We start from the raw sequence: 23,872 nt of genomic DNA, 5'->3' as shown, positions 1-23,872 counted from the left end.
ACAAAGAAAGCTGAAACAGGGGCTGGGGATATAGCCTAGTGGCAAGAGTGTCTGCCTCGGATACACGAGGCCCTGGGTTCGATTCCCCAGCACCACATATACAGAAAACGGCCAGAAGCGGCGCTGTGGCTCAAGTGGCAGAGTGCTAGCCTTGAGGGGGAAGAAGCCAGGGACAGTGCTCAGGCCCTGAGTCCAAGGCCCAGGACTGGCCAAAAAAAAAAAAAAAAAAAAAAAGAATGAGTAAAAAAAGAAAGCTGAAACAACAAACCTGAAGACCCCAGGATCTTAGAATAAGCCCTCAGAAGCCCGAAAGTGCCTTCAACTATAAGAGCACAAAAACAACGTTTGCAAATTGGCGCAAGGCAGCCGATGCAGGGGCTAGGAGGGAATGAGAAGAAAAGATTCTAATCGATCCTCTTCAGAAACTACAAAAAGTTTTACGAATAATCAGAAGGACTGAAGTAATGAAATAGAGCGGAAATCAATGGAATCGAAAACAACAACACCAAAAAGAATCAATAGAGAACTTTATAAAAGCAAACACGGGAAACTTGGGCAAAAATCTGTACACTTGGTGTAAACTTCATGCCGGGCAATGGATGGGAGAAAGAAGGGAGAAGGAAATGAACACACACCCAGCAGAAAGGTGGGGTCTCGATGGCCTAAAGCACCAGGCTCTGAGGCAGCCCGGCAGGCTGCCTCCTATCCAGGGATCCAGGGAGCAGCGAACACAGCACCAAGTGCAAAACACACTCGCTCACGCTGCCTCCCCAACGCACGCCCGTTCCCCGCACGGTCTCCCAGAAACAGGGGCCTCAGGAGCCAATTCTCAGAGCCGGACAGCCCAAGAAGGGAAACTGAGGCATGAAGGTTAAAACATACCTTGGGGCATTAAGAAGCCCACACAAACCTGGTGTGTGACACGGAACAGTGCAGGCAGGGGGCAAGGGAGGAGGAAGCACCTAGAACTGCCCCTTAGAGCCAGTCTGATAATATGGTTATTACATTTTATAGTACAGCACAGGAAGAGCCTGGAGATACCCTAGTTTGTCCATCCGTCCTTCCTTCCTTCCTTCCCTCCCTCCCTCCTTCTCTCTCTCTCTCCTTTTTTCTCTTCTCCTCCTCCTTCGCCTTTCTACAAGCAGATGCCTACCACAATCACAAGGTGCTTCGATGTCACAGACAGGCATCTAGCAGCTAGGCCTGGAAGAGCCCTTCCGAGTTACTGCTACTAATGTATCCATCCACACGATAGAGTTGCTGTTGTGGTGTCACAGTGTCAAAAGCATGTCAGAGGGCATCACTAATAGATTTCACAGCCTAACACCCATCCTGTCCAGAGGTCTTCAGATCGTTGGGTTCATGCCTCCTCTTATTCATAAGCACCCTGAGCTAATTCCCAGAGACTCCCCCCACCCCCAACTGAGGAGATTTCCTTTAACTGGAGAAGATCTCACACATAGAAAGCTGTGGAGATGTTCAGGAGAAAAGTATGTATATACGAGGACTATTATCCTACAATTCTTGTATCCTCCGTGGGGGTAAAAGCTTCAGATTAGATTTTGTAAACTCTAAGGTCAACACTGACATCATTCCATCTTTGATCAACAGTATTGAGATGGTTTGATGAGAACTGAAAAGGACACCGTACCTGAAACAGTCACTAATGCCCGTCGGCATTTACAATCCGTCACATTTAAGCCCTGAGTCAGCACTGCCCCTTACTCCCTCCCCCTCTCCTGGCTCCCCTTAATTTCTCTTCCTTTTTGCTCCACTGTATTACAAGCATTGCTATTATACAAAACCTTTGCTTAAAGGGGAAGGTTTAAATCATTGGAAAGATACACAATATTCAAAATGCAGAAGGCAGCATTGTTACCATGGCAATACCACCAAACTTGATTCAGGCCAACCCCTATCACAATCCTCCTCTTAGTCGAAACAGATAAGCTGATGCTGAAACTCACATAGAACTCACTGTAAAGGACTCAGAATCACCAAAACTATCTTGAGCCAGGTGCTGGTGGCATGACGTAAAAAGAAGTCAATGGAACTAAACGTCATGCCTCTAATCCTAGCTACTCAAGAGGGTTCAAAGCCAGCCCAGGCAGGAAAGTCTGTGAGGCTCCTATCTCTAATTAACCACCCAAAAAGCCAGATGTAGGGCTGTGGCTCAAAGTGGCAGAGCATGGACCTTGCACAAAAGCTCAGACTTTCTTGTTTTAGCTGGGTGCTGGTGGCTCACGCCTGTCATCCTAGCTAACTCAGGAGGCTGAGATCTGAGGATCACAGTTTGAACCCAGCCTAAGCAGAAGAATCCATGAGACTCTTAGCTCCCATGAACCACCAAATAAACCAGACACAGAGCTGTGGCTTACGTGGCAGAGTTCCAGTCTTGAGCACAAAAACTCAGGGACAGCACCCGGGCCTTGAGTTCAGGCCCTAGGACCTGGATGTATGCGAAACCAAACCAAACCAAACCAAGACTTGAAGTCAAGTGAAGCAGGGGCACTGGGTGTCCCAGCTCGATGTCCCCATGACAGAGCTACAAAGCATTAGGAGGAGATGAGGAGTGGATGGAGCAGCCTGCATTATGGGGGGGGGGTGGGTGGGTGTGGGGGGGGTGCCAGGCCCAGGGAAGGGGACAGACAGATGGCCCATTTGGGGAACTCGGTAGGACTGGGTGGAAGACTTGAAAGCAAGGGCAACGGGAGCAGGTGAGGAGCAGGCGTGGGAACAGCTGTACCCTGTGTCCGGTGTCTGGTGTCCCAAAGGCTGGCAAACCCTCACAATACCCACAGGCTTTAAAGTCTGGCAGAGGTGGACCGGCAGGCCCTCCCCTCCAGGGGTGGCCTACAAAGTTGGGTTTGTAAATGATCCATTATTTCTATTAGCATGATGATTCTCCAGCGATGTTAAGTCGTTTGATTAAGCATGGAGAATAGTGCTACAGATGCATAAGTGAAGTTGATTTGTTGTGGGCTGAATTTATTAGAATAATAGGAGTAACTGCAGTAATTTCGCTTGTTTTGGTTGTAAATGCTTCTTGTCAGGCACTTGAGATGCTTAAGATCAGAATGGAATCCACTAAATTACAACCCAACTCCAGCATGGAAGGGAATTTAATTAACCAACTCTATAAACGAGACTAAGAATTTAGTCTGACAAACTGGAATTAACTGACCATTAATAAGAGAAGCAGGAAGGTACTTTTTAAAATACTATACTATTTAGGGCATAAATATAGTACAATAAAACCTGAGCTTATATTCTAAAGGAAAAGTATATTTTAAATATGTAATGTCAAATAAATATATTGAAATTGACATCTGAAGTGAAATGTTTTTCTTTTTCTTTTTATGTGAATAAGAGGCACCATTCAGGCTTTCGTGAAAATATTCATCTTTACAGAAATCGCTTGGAACTAGGAAAGGATGCTCTTGAATACAGAGAGTAGCGCAACAGTTTGTTCGCTGAGTAAGTGTAGTGTCTGCTTAAACAGGAAGCAGGGTTCCGAGCTCTGCCCCTGGAGCCCCACAACCAGCGAGAGAGGCATGTGCGTGCGGGTAGCATGAGTCAGACCATATTCCCCAAACTGCTTTCATTTTGTAATTTTTTTTTTTGTACCCAGGGCCTACGTGTTGTTTCTGAGCCTTTTCACCCCATGCTAGCTAGCACTCTACCTTCTGAGGCACAAGTCTACTTCTGGCTTTCTCGTGGAATAAGTCTCACGTACTTTCTTGCGCAGGCTGGCTTCGAACCACCATCCTCAGCTCCTCAGCCTCCTGAGTAGCTGTCTGGGTGTCCCAGGGGCAGTGTGGGTATAGAGTGTGGGTAACCATAAGCAGCATCCTACCAGACCCACCACCACCAGCAGCAGGCCCGAACAACCCTGAGTAGGCTAGTCTCCTCCTGTCTTTGGAGTCTCTTCAAAATTCTCACATGCTCTGCAAATACCTGACTCTCCCAGGAAAAGCTTTCAAAGCACACAAAAGTTTATTTAACTCATGTTCTTGTGGATTTGAGATTTGATATGGATACAAGGTAAGGGCCTTTAAAAAAAATTATTTATTTTTTTGGTGCCGGTCCTGGGCCTTGAACTCAAGTGTGGGAGCTGTCCCTGAGCTTTTAGTGTTCAAAGCTAGTGCTTTACCACTTGAACCATGGCTCCAGTTCTGGCTCTTTTTTGGATGATTCACTGGAGATAAGAGTCTCACAGACTCTCTTGTCCTAGCTGGCTTTGAACTACGCTTCTCAGATCTCAGCCTCTTGGGTAGCTGGGACTAGAGGTGTGAGCCACCGGGCGCCTAGCTAGAGTCTTTTTAAGTTGTTCAGTAATGGTGATAAAGTCTTAACAGGATGAGTTGAAAAGATGAACTTGATTTAAAAAAATACCTTTGTATAGCATGTTAGAAAACATGATCTTCCTGAATCTTCAAAATGCCCAGTGACACGGGTTATTTTACCCTCTCTGTGAGGAGGAGCAAAATCGGGGCACAGGGAAGTCTGTGTCAGCTCCACACACCCCATGGGGGGGCCGCGAGGGGGGGTGTCACGGCTCCAGGACAGGCGCCCAGCCGCATGCGATGGGCCATTCCTCAGCTTCTCCATAGATTCAAAGACACTTCAAAAGTGACTTTGTTGAAAAAAACAATCAGACACTTGTGGGTACAAGGAACCTAAAGCAACTTGTATCTCCTCTCCAGGAAGCTGACCTCCACTCCACTGCAGAGAGGAAAAGCAATCTCATTTTAAAAGAACTCTAGGGAGGGAAGAGGCCGTCCTGAGTCCTTCCAGTCTAACGTCCAGTGCTGGCCGCTCTCCCTCCCTCGCCTCTGCCTCAGCTCTGCTCTGACACCGAAAGCCCAGTTCTCCCCCCCTTGCCGTCCGCCCCGAGCCAGCCCGGGCTCCAGAACTCGTCCCACGCTGAATCATTCCCCACGCCTCCATCTGCACCCCAGACCTCCTGCGCTGAGTGGTCCGACAGCCTCCAAAGTCATCCTCCAAGGTCGTCCCCCAAGGTCATCTGTCTGGCGCAGTCACCCAGGCAACAGGGAGGGACACTGAGGACCCCCGAGGGCAGGCACGTGCGTGTACGTGTGTGTGTGAAGGGGGGCTGCTACGCTGCCCTTGGGTCTCAGGAAACAGAATGGTGAGTGCTGGCTACGGTCCTCATCACCACTACCCTGCTTACCCTGCCCTTGCCTGGCCTCAGCAGCCTGGTGGAGAGTGCGTGGCCCCGACAGTTCTTCCCTGGGTCTCAGGTACTGAGACAGATGCGGTAACACCTATGGCACTGGCCTAGGGGGAAGTGGGGGGCGCCCCGGCAACACTGCATGCACCAGAGGCCCCGAGGCCCAGGGAACGCTTGCTGACCCCCAGTCAAGGCCCTGAGGCCTCCAGGGTCCCTCAAGCTCCGGCCTCAGGCACAGGGCTGTCCACCCGGGGCAAGCGGTGTAGGTGCTGCTCAGCCTTTCCTACATCCCCACCCCACCACCCAGGGGCCTCGCCACACGCATTCCCCCATCACGCCCGCGTCATCGTGGCACGGCACGCCAGGATCGGGGCTTGCACTTTCTTCTATTTGTGTTTTACACATAAAGAATAAACTTGCTCACATTCCAACCCTATTATCCTCTCTCCCTCCCTCCCCATCCTCTTGCATCCCCCGCCTCCCATGTCCCTCTGTCTGTCTGTCTGTCATGCAGTAGTAGTGGTCTGCGCTCACGGCCTGGCTCTACCACTTGAGCCACGCCCCAGCCGTTCCTGGGCCAGTCTGACTGTAACCTCCCACCTCCATCTCCAAGGAGCTGGGAATACAGCCATGAGACACCACATCCAGCCCATCAAGCAAAGTGTAGACCACCACAGGCAATCAACACGTATGGTAAATGGGAGAGAGAATTCATCAGAGCCTAATCAAGATCTCATCAGCCCTCACAGGACAGCACTGGCTTGCTCGGTTCTTCCTCCGTCTTCACTCATCCCCACCCACCGTGGCCACATGCCCAACACCGCCATCAACACACACGACACGACCTTGCCAAGGCTGTAAGAACAGGGGCGCAGGTAGGACGGGCAGGTGAACTGCCACAGACAGGTAGAGAAACAGAGGCCCCAGAGCGGTGACAAAAACATGGAGGTTCTTTTTGACTGGAACAGAAAAAACCTAGCCATGTGCTTTGCGCTTCTCAGAACTCCTTTAGAGCCCATTAAGAAAATGGAATGCCGTTTTCATGGCTGAACGGTGTTTCGCTATGACATACACCGCATTTCACCTGCTCATCTCCTGATGGGCATCCGGTCCAGTTCCCTACCCCAGCTGTGCAGTTAACGTGGGAGGCCATATCAGCGTTAACATGCCAGAGGGCATACGTGAGCGAAGTCACACACAAAGACACACGCCCCTTTCACATGAGGAAGCTAAATAACCAATAGTGATGACTAAATGTAGTACAGCCACACAAATAGAGAATACTGATCACTAACTACAGAGTAGAGACTACTAAATAGGGAAGTGATTGTAAAATACAGAATGATACTACTAAATATAGAACAGTGATGTTAAATATAGAACAGCAGTTACTAAATACTGAATAATGATTAGAACATACAGAAGTGATTACTACAGAATAGTCACACTATACACAGAGCACTGGCGACTGGAGGCTTAGGAGAGCAAGGCCATAGAGAGGATTCTGAGAGAAAGACTAAGTTCTAAGGTTCTACAGTATAGTGAGACGATCACAGAAACCCACTATATATGTTATAAATAACACAAGGAGATAGGAACATTAGTTACTCCACGTATTAAAAATATCACACTCCTCTATACAGTACCTTAATAATAACAATGAAGTTATTTTTAAAAATATCACACTCTATCTCACAAATACAGACACTTACCAAGTATGCACCAGAAACTCAGAGAACGGTTAAAGAGATAAAAATGCCATCTACCCTGATTGGATCGTTATACAATGAACGGTCAAAGAGCCAGCTGTAGGACTCAAGCGATGAGCGCGCCTGCCTTGAGCAGAAAAGCTGAAGGGCAGCATGCGGGCCCTGAGCTCAAGCCCCAGTACCAGCACAAAGATAAATAAATAAAAAGAAGTAAACAGAACGTTGCAACGAGATGGGGGAGGTTGACGGCATATGGGTGAGGGTTGGCTAAAGCTGCTGCACACGTTGGCTGATGTCTATGACTGTTTAAAAATTCCTGTTACGGAGTGGCCAAACGTTCCCGGCTGGACCCAGGTGCAACCCCTGGGCCTTTGCCGGTGGCATCTCACCACGCCGGCCCTTCTCCCCGGCGTCACCAGGAAGTGGCTGGACGGCTCATTACCCAGGGATGTGGAGAGGTTGGGAAAGTCCACAGCTGATGCTGCCCCTGCCGTGGGGCCTCAGCACCCACCCAGTGGCCTGCCACGGCTCGTGCCACGAGAGCAAAGAGGCAGGCAGCTGGTCGTGCCCTTTCTAAGGGGGTTGATCGGAGGAGCACGCAGTGGGCGCTTTATTACCTAGCACCAGCTCTGGGGGGGGGAGGGGACCTTCTCTGCCTAGGGCTGAAGATGGTGAGTTCACACACACCGTCCACGTGTATAACACCAGGCAGATTTGTCCACACTTGGGGGACGAGCCAACAGGGGTCCGCCGTAGTCTATGTGAAGGTGCTTTGTGTTTTGGTCTTGAATCTCATGCTGTTTTAATACTATTTTACATGAAGGAAACAAAAGTTTCTTTTCATCTGGCACAGCCTGGTTGTGAAGGTGAACTGCACGCATGTGCTACGCTATCCAGCCTGCATGCATACGTGAGGGGCCCTAGCTCTGAGATCCGGACTTCGGCACGGACAGTGGGCAGGGAGGGCCGGCAGGCTCTGCCTACCGATCAGCCTGCATCGTTTCCAACCTGCTTCCTGCAGACCAGAATCTCAGACTGTCTCCCCGCAAAGATCACTCTTCCTGGTTCTCTCGGGAGGCAGAGCGGAGACCAGATGTGTCCACAGGGCATGGAGGAGAAGGCAGAACCTGGGGAAGCACCTCTGTTTAGGAAGCATAGGCTAAGTCACCATGATGGATGAATGCTTTAAATGCCCAACTTAGTCCTAAGTTAAAAGTTGTGACTCACTGAGGAGTCCGCACATTGCTGTGTCCCTAGGGGGAGGGGGGGAGATGACTCAGACCCACGAAGTGTAAAGTTACCAAGTGCCACATTCCCATCAGCCACAAGTTGTAAATCCACCAATGAACTGCTTGGCTTTTCCTTAGCAATGACACACGCTTGAAGGGGTCCAGAAGCCATGTGGCTACCCCAGTGCCCTGTAGGAACTCAAGGAGCCCCCGGGGTGGAGACCCACTGCTGCAGCACACTTGACCACCACTCTTACTCACATTGAGGATGCTCGATCCCGGGCAGCATGTGAAGGATTTCAGCTGGTGGGAACTAGGCATCACCACGGACAAGGCACGGCCTCTGTGCGAGTCTCTCGGAATGCAGAATATTCCCATGGCCCCCAGACCGGGGAGACGGGAACACACCCTGCAAAATGCGTGGCCATTCTCACCCTCCCCCACACGACCCCGTGTCCCTTCCTCCTCGAGAAACACGCTTACGACGGTGCCAAGACAAAATGAAAAAAAAAACCCAACCATTTTTGCAGGAGGAAGTGTGAAAATCAGAACCCGACGGGTGAACACAACCATTGGGTTGAATGAATATTCAACATATTCAACGAGTACACGGGAGAAAATGGAGCCAGGTAACTCGAGGGGCTGGGTGGGGTTGGGAGAGATGGAGGAGAACAATGGAAGGGGTGACATGGATCAAGATAGGTTCAAGATACACGTTGAATTAAAACCCCTTCATACAACTACAACCCGGTCATTAAAGCCCTCCAAAGGGCTGGGGGATATGGCCTAGTGGCAAGAGTGCTTGCCTCGTATACATGAGGCCCTGGGTTCAATTCCCCAGCACCACATATACAGAAAACAGCCAGAAGTGGCGCTGTGGCTCAAGTGGCAGAGTGCTAGCCTTGAGCAAAAAGAAGCCAGGGACAGTGCTCAGGCCCTGAGTCCAAGCCCCAGGACTGGCAAAAAAAAGCTCCAAAAAAAAAAAAAAAAAGCCCTCCAAAAGGAATTACTCGCCCATTGAAGCTTCAACCCCAGTGTTATTGTAAAAGACACTCTGTCGACAGAAAGTAATAAAGGTATGCATGATCTTGAAAGAGTAAGACAATATTGAATCAGAAAAAAAAGGTTACTGCCATGCTGAGTTAATTTACTAGATGTAAAGAACCACCATTCTTTTTTGTCTGCTGGGCTGTTTCCAGAACAAGTGTATTCATTTTGACCTAATTATGCGTAAAAATCAGACAGCATTCAGGATGGACGAATGGTAATCTGTACCCCATTAAAAAAATGGAACCCCAAAGACTGAACTGGTCTTTGAAGGATGAAAACCCACCTAGTTATGGAACAGAATGTTTGGGGGGATGGGGTTGTGTGTGTACACTGGTCCTCGCGCTTGAACTCAGGGCCTGAACTTTTTTTGTTCAAGGACAGAGCTCTAAGCCAGGCGCCAGTGGCTCACACCAGTAATCCTAGCTACTCAGGAGGCTAAGATCTGAGGATCGAGGTTCAAAGCCAGCCCAGGCAGGAAAGTTCTTGAGACTCATCTCCAGTGAACCACCAGAAAACTCGTAAGTGGTGCTGGGGCTCAGGGGTAAGGCCCAGGCCCAGAGTTCAAGCTAAAACAAGAGAGCCTTCACCTGCAGAAGTTTCTTTCCCTCAGTAACACATCCTAACCCTAATATTAAAGAATATAATCAAGCATTGTGACTAAAGCAGCTACTTAATCTGAAGCTTAGGTTTTATGCAGTATTATTATGGGGCATGATTTGGTTGTAAAAATTCCGCAATCTAGTATTCAATAAAGATGATGGTGGTGGTGACGATGACGATGATGCAGTTTCACTTGCATGTCAGAAATCCTCTTCTAGACAATTAAAAAATTAAAACAATGTGATATCGAAGACCAGTGGTGGGAGTTTGGAGTCTGACAGCCCTTCTCTAATGGACATGAGACAAACTTTTTAAAGACACAGAATGGGGGATTCTAAACACAACAGAAACAGAAGTCTCTAGTCCTCTAGCCCTTGCGCTGATCACTTAAAACAGAAACACCTTTGCGTTCTCTTAGGGTTCAGTAATGGAATTCACTGTTCATCCATCCAGAATGTAGCTCAGAGGCGAAGCTTTTCAAACGTACGCCTATCTGCCTCTCTAATTCTACTTCCAAAAGGAAAACAAGCCGTGTTTAAGTGATTTTGTGACCCTCGTTCCTCTCAACTAGCGCATGGTGGTGAATCCACAGAGAGGCAGCAATGACGTCCACAGGAACCGTCCATTTCTTGGAGCGTCAGTGTGTGCTAGCGTGAGATTCAAGCCTGTACCCCCGGGGCCCACGCCGGCACACTGCCACCCATGCATGGTAATGAAGGCCAGTTTTCACCGCTTCTCGAGGTATCTGGTGCTCTATTCTTCACATGTCATAGCCACACCCACTGCAGGGAGCACCGAGCCCGCAAATACTCCCACTGCCAGGAGACAAAGCATCAGGTGGGGAGTGGACATTTCTTTAAAAGTCAACTTCCACAGAGCGCCAGGGGAGATCCGAGGGCCCTGGTTTGAAGCCAGCCCGGGCAGGAAAAGTTCACAAGACTCTTCTCTCCAGGTAATCATCAAAAAGCCAGGAGAGGTTCCAGTGGCACAGGGGCTAGCCTTCAGCACCCAGGCCCTGAGTTCAAGCCCCAGGACTGGTACCGAAAAGAAGAATCAATATCGGAAGGCTCCTAGCCACACGACAAAACAACAAAAACCAAGGGAAGGATTTTCAAACATTCTGAATTAGAAGACATTAATTGCAAGAATGAAGGGATGCAGGAAGTCCCCAGTACCATGGATTCAAGGGGACTCCCGCGGAGATGCATCCTTACAGCAGGGCAGAAAGTCCTGACCATGGCTCAGGAAAGTGATTCTCAGTGGCTATTTGGGCATGAGTCAGGAAGGTGGCGAGACACCCCCCCCCCCCAAGGTGGCAGAAGCCTTGTGGGACACTGCCCTCCTGAGAGCCCAGAACGACCTCCCTCAAGATGAGGATGGACTTGATGGAGTGCAGGAAGGCGCAGGTGCAGGAGCTGCACACTGCGGGGGGGGGGGGCTGCTTCTATTGTCTGAGTGGAGAAAAAGTGACTTGGTGCGGAGAGCGAGAGCTCAGAGGTGAAGGAAAGAGGAGGACGCACAAAACCATGTGAGGGAGAAAGCGAGGCAGCAGTTAATTCCAGTGGAAATACGAAGCCTGGGGTGGGGGCGTGGAAGGGAGGAGGAATCAGGGCTCACTCCTTGCTGCTCTTGGCTCAGCCCAATGGGGTCAATATGCAAACAACACACAAACAGGGGCTATGGGTCCTTGGGATTCTTTTTTTTTTAATACTTAGCAATAGAAGCAGTTTTACTTAGGAACATAAAAGCCAATTACCAAGGGAATGCTTAAGGAATTTACAGAGATGGGGTGCAGGGGTGTTATGAGTTCGCCCTTTCTTTCCTTCCCTTTTTCCCTCCCTCCTTCTTTCCTTCCTTTCATCTAGCCATTCTTCTTCTCCTTCCACAATTCTCATACAGATTTTTTTCCCTTCTTTAAGCTATGTAAGTGTATTCCTTTTGATCTCTTCCCCCCCCCCCGCCCCGAGCCAAACATTTCGTTTGTACAACGATCCCCATCCCCTGCATTCAATGGTCCCAGAAAAACTCTCCTCGCTCCTCTCTCTCACATGAGAATTTCACCTTGAACTCTGGCGGCCCAGGTCCGGGGCGGGGACCCGGCACTCCTTATGACACAGCTCCTCCCGTTTCTCTTGCTTACATCTATTTTTATTTGTTAAGGGATCGAGCGAGCGCCGCTGACTGACCCGGACTTGCCATGTGCAGCTCCCAACACTCCACAGTGGGGTGTGTGGGTGCAGCCCATCAAAGCTCTTCTGCCAGAACCAAACATCTATGCGTTCTCGGGAGGTCAGTGAAAACGAATGGGTACGTCCCTAAATTCCTGCCCACCATTATGAGCAGTGCTCGGATCTAAAAGCCACTTGAAGATCAGACGCGCCTGTCTCGGCGCTTTTCCATGGGATTTCTCTCTCCACAAGCATCAATTCTCACAACCCATCACCCATGCAGAAATAACTCATCCAGCTCGGTTGCTAATCGGGATCTCGGGAGCATGACGCAGGTGACTAGGCCAAGCCCTCCGAGGAAAACTGGTCAGACCCAAAAGGAAAATAGGCCATCACAAAGCCATCGAACCAGTCAAGAAACACTGTCACAAACACTTAAGAGAAGCCCACCAGAGAATCCAACAGTGAAGCGCATCGTCAAAAAGCTCGCTCACAACAAATCCTGCTTTTGTTACATCCGCAGACACACAGGGAAAATTACACTGTCAGGAAAAAGAGAGACACTTACCTCTCACAAGCTCGAACCGTCCAGGCAGCAATTATCCACAGGGAAATACTAAACACTAAGAGCACAGTTCCGGGGCATATCGTCATTAACGTCTTCATGACAAACCGCGTGTTGAAGTTTATCTTATTAAGGGCCCCGATGCTCCTGGAAGACGCATCGGTGAAGAGTTTGCTGTGTAGGAGCATGACTCTGGCAATCAGGTAGAGTCTTAAGAACATGGGTATGGAGAGGATGATGTCCACGTCGGCGGTGGTGGTGGAGGGGGCGTAGGAGAAGGCAAGCCGGGCCGTCCACGTGAACGTGTAGTCGCCAGGAATGGGGTGGATAGCACACACAAGGATCTCCAGGCAGATGAAGAAGATCCGCTCGTACGTCATGGCTATTCTCCAGTCATCCGCGCCGTTGTCCACCATGAATAACTGCAAAGACAAAGGGGGGAGATCAGCTCCGCACACTGCTTAGCCATCCCGGGCTGAGGGACGGAAGGGTGGGGGGCCTGGGGGGAATGCCTGCCTGAGGAGACTGGATCTAAACATGTGACAATGTGTGAGCACCTGGCAAGGAACTGGATTCTTTGCTTCATGGGGAAAAAAATAAATCAGATGGGTGCCTGTGGCTCATGCCTGTCATCCTAGCTACTCAGGAGGCTGAGAACTAAGGATCATGGTTCAAAGCCAGCCTGGGCAGGAAAGTCCATGAGACTCTGATCTCCAACCAACCAGCAAAAAAATTAGAGGTGGTGCTGTGACTCAAGTGGTAGAGCACTGGAGCAAAAAAGCTCAGAGACAGGGCACAGGCCCTGAGTTTAAGCCCCATGACCGACAAAATAGACAACTAAATAAATAAAATCATAAGGGGTCACAATAAAATATGGCAGAAATGATTTCTTCCTGTTTCCTCACTGCTCTCCAGTTTTTGATTGTGCGTGTGCGCGCACACGTCTGTGCCGGTCCCAGGGCTTGAGCTCAGGGACTTGGCACTGTGTGTGACTCAGGTTTTTGCTTCAAGGCTAGTGTTCTTCCACTGAAGCTACAGCTCTGTTTCTGGCTTTCTGGGGGTTCACTGGATTAAGAGACTCACGGACTTGCCTGCCCGGGCTCCAGGATCCTCAGCTCTCAGCTTCCCTAGTCCTTAGGATGACAGGTGAGAGCCACGGGCGCCTGACTTCTCCCTTGACTCTTCTAGTCACCCATTGCCTCACCTTCAACTATTCATTTGCTTTCCATCTGTCTTCCTTGAATAAAGAGTCCCTGCACCTATGCCTGTCACTTCTCGCAGTTTTTCGTTTGTTTTTTTTTTTAAGTGTGAGAAACAGATGAAAAAGACAGGTAAGATAAATAGGTAGGTAGATGGATGGATAAATGATGAATAGATAGGTAGGTAGATGGATGGATGGATAGGTAGGTAGGTAGATGGACTGATGGATGGATAGATAGGTAGGTAGGTTGGTAGGTAGGTAGATAGGTAGGTAGGTAGGTAGACGGATGGATGGAGAATGGCTTTCTCTCTCGTCTGCCCGTCTGTCCGGGCGAGAACAAGGCTCCGGGGCCCGGCAGTCCATACACCACCGGGAATATCCGGTGGCTTTTCTGGCTACCACGGTGGCTCGTGGGGGCTCCTGGCATCGAGGGCCAGGAAGGCACGGGTGCCAAGCACGCTGGCATGCTGCAGACCCATGTGTTCGGAAGCCCTGCCTGCTGCCGTGCCAATGGCGCGCCCACGCTCGGAAAGACGTCACGCTCTGTGGCCCGGGCCTGGGCAGCCGGCCAGGGAGACGGTGAAGGGGAGCTGCGGTGGGGTGGGGGTGGGGAATGCGCAGGCGCCATGGATGGGGATGCGCAGGCGCGGGAGGCTCAGAAGAGAATTGCAGGAGGCTCAGAAGAGAATGCGCAGGCGTTGCGGATGGGAATGCGCAGGCGCAGGCGCCGCAAATGGGGATGCGCAGGCGCAGGACCCGCAGATGGGGATGCACAGGCGCCACCGCCGCCACCGGCAGGTGCGCTGCCCCCTCGCTCGTCCTGGCATGAGAAACCGCTTGACCCTGCGTTTCTCCAACAGGGCCCGGCATCAGGGAGAACGAACCCGGAGGACAAACACCGACACCTCCTCTGATACTCAGAGGCGACGGAAGGCCAGCAGACTCTCATCAAAAATACACCACCCCGCTGCGATGGCCTGCTTAGTATCTCCAAGGCCGAAGAATCGCCGAGACTCCGGATGATTACAAGCCATGCAGCGGGGGGTGGGGGGGGGGCGGTGTCCTCCCCAACCCCGTCATTCTGGGCGGGGGTGGGGGGGCACGGGGTAGTAAGTACCTTCCCAGGTCACTAGTAAAGCACGGGCGAGTGCTGGGAGCCGGTGGCTCACACCTGTCATCCTAGCTACTTAGGAGGCCGAGAGCTGAGGATCCCAGTTTGAAGCCATGTGCGGCAAGAAAACCCCTAAGACTCCTATCTCCAAGGAACCACCAGAAAACCCCAAGTGGAATTGTGGCTCAAAGTGGTAGAGCGCCAGACTTGAGCAAAAGAGATCAGGGACAGCACCCAAGCCCCGAGTTCAAGCCCCATCACCACCACCACCAACAAGAAAGAAGTGACTAGTGCTGGGAGCCAGTGACTCAGGCCTATCATCCTAGCTACTCAGGAGGCTGAGATCTGAGGATCACCGTTCAAAGCCAGGAGTCAGAACTGGCCTGCTCCTCCCACTGACTTTACTTTCTGCTTCCCTGACTGGGCTGCCATTGAGTCACGAGGCTTCGCTCCTAATCTGCCCGCTGTTGTCCCGCAGGTGGGGCTGCCCAGGGGAACTCCTAACCCCAGCCCCAGTGTCGTGAGGTCGGCGGCAGGGGCACTGGGCTGCCCCACAGCTGTGCCTTCCCAGCTGGGCTGCATGTCAGGAGCTGCAGGAGTCCTGGTGGGCTCCAGGCTTGCCTCCAGCCCCCTCTCCCTGCTCTCCTACAGCCCTGATTCCACTCCAAACCTCTACGCCACTGACATCGCTTCTTCTCTCCTCTTGCTTCTAAAGCGGTCATCAAGGCCTGCTTCCCTGTGGGCAGGACCTAGTTCAAATCCCCACTGTTTCTAAAAACACAGCAAAACAGTAACAGGGAGAGCAGGGCTGGCTTAGCCTGACCTGGGTTGTGTCTCTGATCTATCTCTTCAGCTCCAACCCCTGACACCCTAGGTCCTCTGTTTCTGGCCTTCCACCAGCCATTTGAAGCTCACTACCGAGATGGCCGCCATGAAAGCTGGTCCTCCCACAACCGTTTTCCTCTCACTCCCATGTTCCATGTCTCCCTCCTGGGCTCTGTGACACAATGTGTGGCTTCATGTCACACGCAGTGGTCTCCTTTGCTTCCCCCTCTGCAGGGTTCTTGTCTCTCTCTTCTCTGACTCTGCACCTTCGTGACCCATCTTATCCTTCAGTGCTCACAACCAGGTTTCCTTCTTCTGGAAAGCCCCCTCCTGCTGGTCTCTACTGACCTCTTCAAAGTGTGGATCCAGAATCTCTTCACCACCCAGGGCTGCCCGACGCTTTACCCCCTGCAGCCTCATGGCCAGTGGCTCACCTCCCCATGGCTACTGGTTCTAGAACACGCCGTCCTCATAATGCCTCTTGTGTCCTCACTCCAGGATTTCACCTCACCTGCTTTCCATGTAGCCCACATCCCCCAAACCAGAGAAGCGCTCCCCTGTCCCTCCATGATCCCGCCGATCCCATGATCATGAGGACAGGGTCCCCATGACGCTCGTCCATCTGTGATCACCACCATTGGCTGCACCGCGGCGTCCGCGTGCGCACACAGCACGCCCTGATCCCGGCTGTCCCCTCCTGAGCCTCCTCCCGGCCTCACACCAGTTCCCACACCCGTGAGTCCCCTTGCCCTCCCTCCCCCTCACGCCCACGCCCTGCCCTGGACCCTGCTGACGCTTATCATCTGTGCGCAGGCAAGAGCAGAGTACCAATCCGAGTGAAATACACAATTTTCAAATTTACAGACATACAGAGGAGATGGTGTGGTGGGTGTGTAGCCAGCAATGGTAAAGGTGAGAAGTCCAAGATGAGGTTCCTCCAGCTTTTGGAAGTTTGGTCCACGAAGTGGGGGAGGGGGGGTCAATGAGGCAAATGAACTCTCAGAAGAGAGGAGGGAGGAGGGGATCCAGCGACTCCTAACTCTGTCTCCATCCGAGTCATGGCACCAGATGTAAGGCTCACTGGAAAGAAAACCTGCCACATGGTTCAGAAAGTTTATTGTGGGGACAGCAAACTGCAAGCCCACACAAGATGGAGGCACAGGGAGACAGAGGTGAATGGAGAAAAAGAAAAGGGAAGAGAAAGGGAGACAGACTAAGAGAGAAAAGGAAAGAGAGCAGACTCGTGTTGAGCTGGAGTATATAGGGAAAGGTAGGAGGTATGGCCAGGTGGATTGGATGTGACCTCAGAGAAGGGGGAGGTAACTGCCTCCAGGTGTGCCAGTTACCTAGGTAACACAGTTACTGGGTGCAGACTTAAACAAGTGGGGGGCATCTGCATGGAGCCCTCCCCAGGTGGGCACATCCTGCTGAACAGAAACTTGCAGCACTCACATACCCTTGTTATTATACCAGAAGTCCAGCCAAATCTCTACCATGAAACAGAAAAGTCCAGACAATTCTACCATGAAACAGGAAGTTCAGGCAACTCTTTACCATGAATTAGGAAGTCCAGACAACTCTCTACCATGAATCAGGAAGTCCAGACAACTCTCAGCCATGAATCAGGAAGTCCAGGTGACTGACTACCATGAAACAAAGTCCAAGCGACTCTCGACCATGAAACAGAAAGTCCAGGTAACTCTCTGTCATGACACAGTAAGTCCAGGCGACTTAAAGGCAACTCTGTGCCATTACATAGGAAGTCTAGGCAACTGGGCTTTGGGGACTTACCCAGCAGTGGAGGGGAGTGCTACTCCATAGTTTAGGGATTTTCTTTGTTAATAACTACAAGACTGGAACCTCAACATGACTGGAGTTTCACTTTTGGTTTTATCTTAGCATACCTTTAAACGTTAACTTGAACAAACACTTTCTCCTACTCACAACAAAAATCCTTTCCTCATTGTGGCTTGGTTTGGCAGCCATGTACTGATCAGCTATCCAGAGTTCTCCGGTTTGTGTTCCTTCATGTAATAGATGCCCAGAGTGCTGAATACTCTGTATAAGGGCCGTGCTACAGTCGGACCCCACAGCTGAGCTGAGCCTGTCAGAGGGTCTCTGCCTACTGAAGCCAATTTGTACTGGGAAAGAAAAGACAAAGTCACCAAGTCACAATGTCTTTGCATGTTGTTATGAAGGGAATGAAACCAAATTAAGAGATACCACTGGCGTGGTCATCAGAGAAAACTGCTACAGAGCCATTCCTTCTAAAGGCCATTCCTGGATTAGCACAGCAGCCAGGGACCAGCACAGGAGACGGGCAAACAGGCACATGCCCAATGTCTGGGTGTTAGTGAAGCTTAGCAAGCCACCAGAGTGGCTGGAAATCAACAGGTCAAGATGGAGGACGGGGAAGGAGGACCAGCGAGCTGGACGCTGCTGGCCGTGGTATTAGGACAGAATTGTGTCCTCGGTGCAGGGAAGCTACTGGAAGGCCCAGGGGCAGAGGGGTGACGTGGTCCATCTTACAGTGCTCTGGGGAGCCCAGAGTGGAGGCCAGAGTGGGAGGAAGGCTGGAAGGAAGGAGGCTCTGCAGCATTCGATTGGTTGTACTAGCTTTGTGACTCTGACCAGTGGTTATCATGGAAACGGAATGAGTAACTCCCCTGGGCATGTTTCTAGAACTTGCTGAAGGGCTAAATGTGGGAATGTGAGATGTCTAGATATGAACTTACTAACACATTAATAGGAATTGTGAAAGAATTTTCTGTAACCTTAAAGGAGTGAAGGCCTTTTAACAGTGACACAAACCTTGACCTTAGCGAGATAGAGGGAGGGGGGGAGGGAGAGAAAGATGCATTTGGTTCCATCAAACTTTTACTTTCTGTACCTGGCTAACCACAACAGAGAAAGAAGGTAAACCCCAATCTACAGGGGGAACATGCCACAAGTTCCACACGAGGAACTGATTTCCATATGATGGAAAAGCTCCACAACCTAAGCAGAACATCTACCTCACAAGCACAAGGCCCCGAGTTCAAACTCCAGCATTTAAAGGAAATAAATGTCCTCTCAAGTCTTCAAGTAGCATAGGAAAGTGAACCAAAATACAAACATCAGTTCATAAAAAAGGACAACAAAAATGTTTCTTAAAACTCCATTAATTTTAAAAATGCCTAACGTTCAACTGCATGAGGAAAACGAGATAACCATTTCTTGACTTAGTTAGGGAGAGGTATACAGACATGATAATATGCCCCACCATCGAATGGCGAGGAACAAATACAACGTGGGTGAATATGCAAATAGGCTCAATCGTGAGGCGGGTGGGTTATCAGTGCCCAATGTACATGCGCGTTGGTTGACTGTGCTGTTCTGTGCCCTCAGAATGCAATTGCGTGAGAGAGAGAGAGAGTAGGCACACAGGATTTCTTCTTATAGCACTGCTTTTATATTAGTCAAAGACTGGAAACATGGCTGGGAATGTGGCTTTGTGGGAGAGCTTGCCTAGCATGCATGAAGCCCCGGGTTCAATTCCACAGTACCACATAAACAGAAAAAGCCAGAAGTGGTGCTGTGGTTCAAGTGGTAGTGCTAGCCTTGAGCAAGAGAAGTTCAGGGACAGAGCCCAGGCTTTGGATTTAAGCCCCAGGACTGGCAAAAATGAAAACAACAACAAAGCCTGGAAACAACCTGGATATTCTAGTAGGGAAATGGGCTAAACAAATCATTTGTGTCTACAAAATCGAACAGTATTACAATGAGCAAAATACTAAAGAATTATATATTACTAAAGAGAATAGCCCAGGAAGCACATACATTTTTAACAGCAATTCATGTGCTAACATTGGTGCAAGCTTTATGAAAAGGGGAAAATATATTTGTGTTTTATGGGCATAGAAGCTGAACAGTGGATTCCAAAACGAATGATTTTAGAGTCACTTAGGAGAGATTGGGGACCAAAGGTGGGAAGACTTTTAAGTAAATCATCTTTAATATGTCTATTCTGGAGCCATGAGAATCAAGTGAATGACAATAACACTGAGGAAAACTGTTTAGATGGAGAAAGAAGAGAGAGTGAATGAGGTCATCTGACATTCAAATGCTTTCAAACAGTCTACGTGCACAAAACCAGAGCCCTGACTTACGGGACGAACAACAAAGTCGAACACATGAATCCAATTTATGGCTAAAATATTCTGCTTACGGAGGCAAAACTTTGAACCATTATGTTACATAACCACTTTCAACAGCACGAACAAAAATAAATAAGATTTCTTGGTTAACCTTTAAACCAATATTCAATAAAAAGCCACCCCCTCCCTTAAAAAAATTCATTTAACGAATGCTTTCCCAAGAAGGTCCTGTGGATACAAAGATCAGAAAGGCACTCAGTGTCAGAGGATAAACAGCAACAGAAAGAAAAAGCCATTTATGTTTATCTTTACGTTTCTATTTAAATGGGTGCCTGTGGACAGAAGGGCAGTGGAAAAAAGAAAACTTCATAGAATGAGGCACCATATAAGTTTAGTTTTTTGTTTGTTTGTTTTGTTTTGCCAATCCTGGCGCTTGGACTCAGGGCCTGAGCACTGTCCCTGGCTTCTTTTTGCTCAAGGCTAGCACTCTGCCACTTGAGCAACAGCGCCACTTCTGGCCTTTTCTATATATGTGGTGCTGAGGAATCGAACCCAGGGCTTCATGTATACGAGGCAAGCACTCTTGCCACTAGGCCATATTCCCAGCCCCTAAGTTTAGTTTTAATACAGTGTGGACGTTAACAACCCCGAACAAAAATACCTGGTATTAATCTCAATGCTCATCCAAAAACTAATTCCGAATACATACTTAAAATACCTAGGGTTATTCAGAAGAAGAAAAAAAAGGCTAGTAATGAGTTTTTTCTTTACCAAAACACAAATCCAAGACTCAGCCAACAAGTAAGTTGGACCACAACCGCCAGGAAAACAGAGAAGGAGACTTTCAATGGTTTTACTGAGATTTCCTCCAAGGGCCTCAGTCCAAAACCACAAAAGGGCACCAGGACCTCAGAGGAGGTTGAGATCTCGCCAGTCCTGAGTGAAAGGGGAAGAAAGGAGGGCCGAGGTCTCACCAAGTGCCCAGTAGCCTTTTCTCTACTGGGTTCCTATGGCTCGGAATTTGTTTTCTGAAAGATGGGAACATTGGTGCAGTATTTATTGCCGAAGTGCCAACTTCTCTCTGGGAGATAAGTTTAGAGGGGGAACAATTCTCGAGTGTAAGAAATCAAGGCTTGCATGGGAGCTATTGAAGCCATGAACGGAACATACCTCTTCTGTGGAGAGCAACCCTCGTCAGCGGCCAGCCCTCTACTCTTCCCATCTTCCGTCCTCCCTGCCTCCACTACCAAAGCACCTGCCCCCGCCCCCACTCTCTGACTCCCTTGCAGCTATGCGCAGCCATTTGACACAGTTCTGGAGGTTAAAAGCAAAGGTTGATAGAACGTTTCCTGAACTGTCTGCTTTGTGGGAAACTAATGATAAACATGGCTGTTACACCCTTCTTCCAGCTCTAAATAAATATCTGCAACCATCCTGTAAAACTACAAGGAAAAGCCCCAAGGAACTGAGTTCTGCCAGCCCAGCCTCCATGCTGCTGTCAAGAATGGAGCCTATGTGGCGTGTTTGAGCCAATGTCAGCTGGGTTTTCTGTCAGTTAAGTAGCTGGAAATACGACTACATTTAATTTATCATATACTAAAGTTTTATGTAAGGATCTATAAAGGGTAAAGAATACTTCTTTAGCACTTCATGAGGGAGCATTCAGTAATTCAAAGTGAATGAAATTTCAAGTGTAATGGCCATTGAGCGGGAGTTATTTCTGGGTAGGTATTTTTTGTTCGTGTCTTTCAGACATCAACCAACTGTCCTGAATGCCTGCTTGTGTGACTCATGGGAAGGCACGCATGTTTTGGAACAGAGAGGCTTAGCTTAACGACTTAGCAGCTGAATGGTTTGGGTAATGTACTTAATCTCTCTCAACTTCGCTGGACTCATCTACAAAAATAGTCAATATATCAGCCTTATGTAATTATCACGAGGCAATGCCCACATGGTTGGTTGGCCCTAGACAAAGGGACTCCATGGGTGCACCCTCCCACCCCCTCCCACCCTCCCCACCCCCCGAGGGTGGATTAAATGATCACCTGTGATGGAGAAATGGGAAAAATAAGCCACGGAAGAGGATGAAGAGAAGCTGGAAGTGACGTCAGCATTGGGAGATGAAGCTGAACCTATTATTTTTGGAAGAAGAATCATTAGGGTTGGCTAACGCAATGAGTTTCTGTAATTCCCCTCCTCTGAAGAAGACAAGAACTACCCGCCTGATTCCAGTCATGGTTAAGGTTAGCACACATCCACGTTCTGCTGCTCTCAAGGCCTAATTAAGACCTTAACCCCTTTCTCAAGCTTCTTGCAACTGGGGCACTGAGGCCTGGCACCTCATTTGGGCACTTTATACATTGATAACTGGGTGATTACTTTCACACTGCTTAGGAATTGAGGCAAATTGTCTCTTCAAGATAGAAGGATGGAGTCCTGTGTCCCCGTGGAAAACCAGAGCTGGTATCTCAGGGAGCAATGGCTCCAGAATCTTGAGCCACGCACATCCAGGTTGGATTGTGATTGGCTGCAGCCGATGCGCTCCGTGCTCAACTCTCTCATCCTTGGTTTTCCATCAGTAGAGAAGAGGCTGTCTCCTGCTGGACTGAAATCGGGCCAAGGAACATGGCTCCCAACACATCTCAGCTTCCATCGCAACAGTTGGCTTCAGGACTGCGACAGCTTGTTTTCTAATAAACGTGATCTTAACTAACCAAAGGAGGCCTGAGAGGAGGACACGGAGCCCAAGGCCACTGACTGCAGCAACCAGAACAGGTGAAACTCAAGACTAAAGGAATAAAACCCAAAGCCCTTCCACAATTGCTTTCTTGCTAACTCTTCATTGGCATGCTCATTTTAATTCCCTAGAGATGCTGGCGAGCATTTTCAAACCATTTTTCAGAAGTAGAGATTAGAAATTACAGTAAACCTATTAAGTCTCAAAGCCATAGTTAAATAGGAACAAACTCAGTTGATCCTGAAAATTTAATCTAAAACAATTTTTTTTAAATCTGTACATTTTTACTTGAAGCATTGCAGGAATATGGCCACCTTGCTAACATGTATTATTATCACTTTAGTTATTTTAAGGACTTAAAAAGCTAGCTAAAAGCCAGTTCACATTTATGATCACATTTGCCCTTGTAAAAGTCTAATTAAAGCAGAGGCAATTGAAAGAATTTCACCACAGTCACCACATGAGTTTAGTGAAAACCCAGGAATCAAAGTTCAGGGACCTCCAGCTTTTTACTGCATCTGATGGGGTAGTGAGAGGCACCAGGAAGGTTTATAAAGCAAACGAGCACTCACCCTCCCATTCACGTGATGATTTCTACAATGTCACACCTAATGCCCTGGGCCGCCTCCTGCTTTTAGGGCAGTAACACATATTGAAATGAATTTGCCACATGACACACGGTGGGTGCTGACGGTTCTCTCCAAGTCCACAGTCCACAGGAGGAAATCTGAAAGCTGTTTTTCCAGTGTGCCTAAGCTCGCCACGTGGAGACTGCCTGCTGTCTATCCATCCCTCACGTTCATTGAGTCCCATAAGACATACAGTGATTACAGAGTCTTGTAACGATCGAGGGTTATCCGGTGCTATACCTTGCTTTAGAGGCAAATGGAACGGAGGCTCAGAGTTTAAGGGTCCTGTCCTGGTGGTGTGGTTGTATTGAAAAGTACAGGGCTATGAAATGAACAACAAGTGAAACTGGCTGCCGAACTTATGTCCAAGCAAATGGACTGCACACAATCAGACAGCTAGGAGATGAGTTCAGAAAGGACAGAGACAATGCCGGGGACATTGTGGCCATACGCTGGCATCATATATGGCAAGAAGCCACATGTTCTTGTCTAGTGTGGTTTTCAGAGCCCGAGCCTTCAGCGCAGGACAAACATATAAACAGTCCAGAAGCAGGCAGCTGATAGAGGGAAGACAGAGTACCAATCTAATAATTATAGGAGGGAAGTACACACACACACACACACAGACACACACACACACACACACACACACACATATTCAGGTCTCCAAAATCCTAGAGTCTTCATTTCATGAAGAACCAAAGCAAGCCTGCACACT

At 49.2% G+C, this 23,872-nt stretch overlaps 1 protein-coding gene across 2 annotated transcripts in view; it reads right to left on the bottom strand.

The window, feature by feature from the left end:
- The window catches only part of Kcnn2 (potassium calcium-activated channel subfamily N member 2), an 82,653-nt gene that overhangs the window by 38,057 nt on the left and 20,724 nt on the right, over positions 1-23,872 (bottom strand). For both annotated transcript variants that reach the window (XM_048334216.1, XM_048334217.1), the window contains exon 3: positions 12,519-12,937. In XM_048334216.1, coding sequence (XP_048190173.1) covers positions 12,519-12,937 — 419 coding nt within the window. The remainder of the gene's footprint in view (positions 1-12,518; positions 12,938-23,872) is intronic.

The sequence above is a fragment of the Perognathus longimembris genome, chromosome 25, assembly GCF_023159225.1.
Source record: "Perognathus longimembris pacificus isolate PPM17 chromosome 25, ASM2315922v1, whole genome shotgun sequence".
Classification (NCBI taxonomy): domain Eukaryota; kingdom Metazoa; phylum Chordata; class Mammalia; order Rodentia; family Heteromyidae; genus Perognathus; species Perognathus longimembris.
The sequence above is the reverse complement of the archived record's forward strand: the minus strand, read 5'-3'. Positions and strand labels throughout refer to the sequence as shown.